Here is a 6,419-nt window from a genome sequence, read left to right as displayed (position 1 = left end):
TGAGTCAACATTTATTCCGAGTCTGATTTATTAGTCAGATGAAATCAGCTTGGGAAAGGAGCACTACAGTGTGAAAGTGAACGCCCACAGGCAAAACGTGTATCCCCCCACAAGGAGAGAGTGCTTTTGTGGGCATCCCTTTCCCACTCTGGAGCCGGAGAGCCTGGTGTGAATTCTGACCATCCCACTTAGCAGCTGCATGATCTTGGGCAGTTTAGATCAACTTTCTGTACTTCAGTTTCCTCAACTGTAAAATAAACATATTGTATAATGTGTCTTTAAAATAGCACATACCTCAAAAAGTTACAGTGAGGATTATGCGTGTTAATGGATATAAAATGTTTAGATGAGTGTCAGGGCACAGGGAAGTGCTACCTCAGTATTAGATACTAATTAATGACTAAAAGCATGGACTGCAGAGTTGTTTCCTGAGTTAGAATCCCAGCCCTGCCAGGTGGATGACCTCAAGAAAATGACTTTGCCTCTCTGGGCCTCCATTTCCCCCTCTGCAAAACTGAGATAGTATGTACCTCAATCGGGCTTTAAGAGTATTAACTGACTTTGTATAAGTAAAGCCCTTAGAACAGTGACTGGCCTATAGGAAGTACAGTAAAATGAATTTATCATTATTGATTTCATTGTTCTATCTTTAGGTTCTAGTTCAGTGTAAGATTTTTGAGGCATTGATTTCTTCCTAGTCTTCTGCCTCTAAGATTATTATTTCTCAGGCCCCTCTGCTGCTTCTCTCTCTCTGGTGGCTTCCTAAAAGAAGTCATTCCCTAAGGATATTCTTGGCCCTTCGATCATCTCATCCTATCCCTTCTCCTGTAACAATATCATCACTCTAATAGACCCATTATTACCTCTTAGGAAGATGATTTCTAAGGCTAAATTGATAGTCCGGGCCTCTCTGGGGAGCTCCTGATCTTATCTGGACATGGATATTCCTCAGGCATTTCAGACTGTCTCTGGGCAGAACAAAACTTATCTGTTTCCTCAAAACATTTTCTTTTTCCTGTGTTCTTACCACATCAGCTTTGACTTCTCTCTCTCCCCATCCTTCATATACAATCCCTGAATCCTATTGATTGCAATTCACGATAAATTTTGAATGTATCCTCTCCTCTCCATTTTTCCTGTCCTTCTCCAGTTCACAATTACAGTAACCTTCTTTTTCTTTTTAAAGATTTATTTATTTATTTTAGAGAGAGAGATTGTGTGCAGGGAGGGGGAGCAGAGGGAGAGAGAGAGGAATCTTACGCAGAGCCTGAAACAGGGCTCAATCCCACAACCCTGAGATCATGACCTGAGCCAAAGCCAAGAGTCGGGACACTTAACCCACTGTGCCACCCAGGTGCCCCACAATTGTAGTAACCTTCCAATGGATCCTGCCACCTTCTGAAATCACCTTCTGAAATCAATACCACACAATATTCAACATAAAAAGAAAATTAAGTATAGAACATACCACGGTGTAGATCTGGAAAACATTATGCTGAGCAATATGTATAGTGTACTGAATTAAAGAGTGCCTCCCTACCCCAAATTTATGGCCACTCAGAACCTGTGAATGTGATTTTATTTGGAAATAGGAATTTATTTGTAATCAAGTTAAGATGAGGTCACAGTGAATTAGAGAGAGCCCTAAATCCAATATGACTTACAAGAAGAAGAAAATTTAGAAAACACAGACATGCAGAGACACAGACGCACAGAAGAGAATGCCTTATATAGAGGCAGAGATTAAAGTGATGCATCCAGGAGGCAAGGAAAACCAAAGATTGCCAGCAGGCAACCACCAGTAGTTATGAAGAGGTGAGGAAGGATCCTCTCCTAGAATCATCAGAGAAAGCATGGTGATGGTGACACCTTGATTTCAGACTTCTAGCCTCCAGAATGGTGAAAAAATAAATTTCTGTTGTTATAAGCCACCCAGTTTATGGTAATTTGTTACTGTAGTTCTAGGAAACTAATATACATGGTATGGATATCACATTTTGTTTATCTACTCATCAGTTGATGGACATTTGAGTTGTTTCCACTTTATGGCTAATAGGAATAATGCTGCTATGAACATTTGTGTTCATGATCCATTTTGAGTTAATTTTAATAGAAGACATGAAGGTTAGATAGGTTCATTTTTTTTACCTAACAGACATTCAGTTGATCCAGCATCCTTTATTGAAGATATTAAGGAAGCTCCACTGAATTGTTCTTGCACCTTGGTCAAAAATCATTTGGTCTTACTTATGTGGGTCTATTTCTAGCTTTTCTGTTGTGTTCCATTCATCTATGTGTCTACCCCTTCTTCAATACCACACAGTCCTGATTACTGTAACTACACATTAAGACTTAAAATCAAGTTCAGAAATTCCTCCTACTTTATTCCTCTCTCTTAGAATTGTTTTAGCTCTCTAGTTCCTTTGTCTTTCCACATAAATTCTCAAATTATCTATTGTCATGGTCTGTTCAGGCTGTTTTAACAGAATGCCACAGACTGGATGACTTATAAATAAGAGAATTTATTTCTCACCATTCTGGAGGCTGGGAAGTCCAAAATCAAGGTGCTAACAGATTCAGTGTCTGGTGAGAGCTCACTTCCAGGTTCATAGAGCATCTGGTTGTGTCCTCACATGGTGGGAGGGGCAAGGGGGCCCCTGGGGTCCCTTCTATAAGGGCACTAATCCCATTCATGAAATTCTGCCCTCATGACCTAATCACCTCCCAAAGGCCCCACCTCCAAATACCATCATTTTGGGGATTAGGTTTCAATATATGAATTTTAGGGGAAAGGAAACACAAACATTCAATCTAAAGCGTGTATATTTACAAAAAAGAAAAATCTTGCTTTTAATAATATGTGTATTGATTATTGTGTGTAATCAATATGCATATACAATAACAATATGGGTAATATTCCCAAATTTATATCTCTAAGACCAGTCTTTCTCCTGAGCTCCATACTTGAACATCCAACTACCCACTTGACAGCTACACTTCAGTGTTTCATTTTTAATATGTTAATTTTGAGATGCTCATTTCATTTTCAAGTTTATCCTCTGGTCTTCCCCTATCTTAGTAAGTGGTACCACTAACTAGCCAAATGCTCAGAACAAAAACCTTCTTTACGAAAGAGTTTGAGTGTCTTCAAATACACACACACACACACACCAGAATGTCTTTCATTAGTTGAAAAATATTTAATGTTATATTGTTCTTAAAGTAAAATCCAGACTACTTACTTAAGTTCCATAAGGTCCTCTCATTACACACCCCTTCCTTCATGATGGTCCAGCCTCAGGCCTCCTTTCTGGTCCAAGCAGGGCAAGGATGAAGGTGAAGTAAGTAAGGTGCCCAGATGCAAAATATAAGAATTACAAGGTCCTTCCTGAAGAAAGTGCTTCCTTAAATTTTGCTTGTGATGCAAAACAGTATGGTTGCCTTTGACGCCACCAGCTTAAAGAAGTCTCACTTGCCCATCTTAGTCTCAAGCCTGGGTGCAAGCTTTTTCCTGCTTTCAGGCCTTGGTACTAGCCATTTCCTCTGCCAGAACGCTCTGCTTTCTGACTTTTTATGGCTGGCTCCTTGTCATTCAGAATTCTACTCCGGTCTAACTACCTTATCGAAAATAACAATAATAGTCGTAGCTAAAATTTATTTACCTCTTACATTGAGACTAACCCTATGCCAAGCCCATGACTTTATTTACTTTATTCAAACAACGCTATATGGTGAGTACTATCATTCTCTCCATTTTACAGATTAGGAAAGTGAAAAAGAAGAAAGAGGCTAAATTGCTAGAGGGCACACAGCTAACAGCAATAAATGGTTTGGCTAGGAAACCTAAGTGGTTTGATTCCAGAAACCCAGCACACTTACCTCTTTGTGGCACCTCTAATTTGCAATAACCTTATTTATTTGTTTGCTTGCTTATTGTCTCTCCTGGTTAAAATGTGAGCTCCTTGAGGCAGCTCGGTTTAGCTTTGATGTTGTCTCCCCAAACCTAGTTGTGCCTGGTTGTACTCAACAATCCTTAACATTTATTGAAGGAATGCATTTAGAAAACAGAGGTGGGGCCCAAAATAACTTAACTACTTAAAAATACTTATCTGTGAAAGTGTCTTAAGGAAACAATTTCAAAATCTTATATTGGAGATTCTCTAAGAAAAAAAGTACAACAAAAACTTTTAAAGAATGGTGTATGGCTATTTTCCTTTTAAATCAGCTTGATGGGGGCGCCCGGGTGGCTCAGGCAGGGAGCCTGCTGCTCCCACTGCTTGTGCTCCCCCCCTTTCTTTCTCGTCAAATAAATAAATCAAATCTTTTAAAGCAATCATCTCGAGGGACACAAACGTGACTTACTTCTTGATGGATCTAATTTTCTGTGGCAAAGATAACTAATTTGTTACCATTTCATCCAGAAGTTAGATGCAGAAAAGCCAGTTTGAGGTTGGGCGGCTTTCACCTGGAGTTGTTTGTATTATTTACTTGCTCTCTGAACGTTTAAATCATTTCTTCTTCCTAGCACTTTGATCCACTCTCTCCCCAAACTCCCGCTTTGTCGACTGACTTTTTCCTTTAGGGCATCCAGTGTCTAGCTGGGAAGGTGTTTGGATGGTTTTGAAGTTTCCAAATCTAAGCTGAGATCTGAGGTCACATGAAATTTAAAGGAAAAAGAATTCTTCCTTTGGGATGGTATTTTCTCCTGGCTCCTTTGTCAGCTCCCGTTTGACGGCTTTCTGAATGCAAGGATGGTGCTCCTATCTGTATTCCGACCAAGAGTTGTCCCTTTCCCAGGGGGTCGCATGTTAGACAGGTTTTCTTCCTCATCCCGAGGGAGCGGCTTGAAGGGGATGAGGGAGAAAGCCTAGTCTTACTTGGCATTTTAATCCCCATTATGCTCCACCGAAAGTAGGGCATTCCCTGAAGAGCAAGAACTTCATCAAATACCCTAAAAAGAATGAAGAGTAAGTCCCTGAAAGGAATTGGAAGCAGTGGCTAGAGGCGTGGCGCCCGAACCTCATCCGGAGCTTCAAGACCACCGACCCTATCACGTTAGGCAGGGTTCCACCTCCCTAGACCACAGGGCGGGTCGCTGGATAGAGGGAAGGTGAGGGCCACTACGCATGCCCACGCGCCTGCGCCTAAGGGCGCAAGGCCTCTTGCTCGCACGCGCGCTTTCCCGCGCAACCCTGCGTGCTCCCCCAGTGCGCAGGCGCCGGGGGAGCGGGTGGGCGGTGCCGTGTGCTTAGGAGAGGTCGGCGGGCATGGCGGCTGGTGCACTACGTGGGCTGGCAGTGGCCGGTGGAGGCGAGAGTAGCGAGAGCGAGGATGACGGCTGGGAGATTGGTTATCTCGATCGGACGGTTCAGGTAGCCCAGGAGGCCTTTTTTTGACCGCACCTGGATCAGCACCCCTTGGCCCTTGAAGGCCCAATCTCGTGAAACCTTTTGCTTGCCTGTTTCCGTAGTGGAAATACAGGCTTCTAGACTCCCAACAAACCCGGAGTTTTCCTGTTCCCTTTTGTGCTTTCCATCAATTGCTTCTTTAGGTCGTCGATGTAGCTCTTCACTTGGGTTTGGACCCATAGTATTACCATTTCCTTTAAAGATAATTTTAGACATGAATTCCTTACGAACTTTGTATGTTGCACTCCCTCCGCCCCCTAAAGAAGATGTACCTGAAACCAGTCATTGTTTTCTGATGTAGTGGAAATGAAAATATAACAATTTTTTTTAACTTTCTCCTTTTTAGAAATTAAAAGGGCCATTACTCCCTGAAGAAAAGAATGAAACATTTAAAAAAGCATTGACCACAGGAGATATTTCATTGGTCGAGGAGCTCCTAGATTCTGGTGAGAGATAAGGGATAGTTTCAACCTAACACGATTGTCTACATTTACAAGGGTTCCTTATTTTAAAAGATTTGAGTTGCTTTTCTAGTGGAAGCACAATGAATGTTAATGTAGCAAGTGTTCTATATATCTTACTTGATTCTGAGTTTTCTTTGCCTTATTTTCTTCTTCTACGCTCAAATTTGGAATGCCACCCTGTTTCTTCCATCAGTTCTTGGACCTCCTTCAAGAAGCCTGTTCTGATTAATCCTACCCCACTCGAGTAATTCTTACACATTTTTCTCAGCATTTACTGTCTATAGTATTATTACATGTTTCTCCAGAATTGTTTCTAGTTATGTATATTTTAGTTATGTTCTTTTGTTGTGCTAGGTGTCTGTGTAATGGGGCCTGAGGTAGGAATCACAATATGTGGGTATCTGTTCCAGCTTTATTGCCTGCTAGTTGTGGTTCCTTAGGAAAATCATTTAAACTTCCAATGCATCAGTTTCTTTGTGTAAAACGTCATAATTCTGTCCAGGGTCCTGTAACATTTTTCTGTGATCAAAGTAAATACTAATTTTTT

The 6,419-nt window shown here is 41.3% G+C and overlaps 1 protein-coding gene across 1 annotated transcript in view; it reads left to right on the top strand.

Moving 5' to 3' along the window:
* The first annotated feature begins 5,235 nt into the window (after positions 1-5,235).
* The window catches only part of ASZ1 (ankyrin repeat, SAM and basic leucine zipper domain containing 1), a 47,929-nt gene continuing 46,745 nt past the window's right edge, over positions 5,236-6,419 (top strand). The window contains exons 1-2 of the mRNA XM_025873236.2: positions 5,236-5,372; positions 5,755-5,854. Coding sequence (XP_025729021.1) covers positions 5,268-5,372; positions 5,755-5,854 — 205 coding nt within the window. The 5' untranslated portion in view covers positions 5,236-5,267. The remainder of the gene's footprint in view (positions 5,373-5,754; positions 5,855-6,419) is intronic.

The sequence above is a fragment of the Callorhinus ursinus genome, unplaced genomic scaffold (genome assembly GCF_003265705.2).
Source record: "Callorhinus ursinus isolate GAN/ISIS: 27379988/994484 unplaced genomic scaffold, GSC_fseal_2.0 scaffold12, whole genome shotgun sequence".
NCBI lineage: Eukaryota > Metazoa > Chordata > Mammalia > Carnivora > Otariidae > Callorhinus > Callorhinus ursinus.
This window is presented reverse-complemented; position numbering and strand designations above follow the sequence as displayed.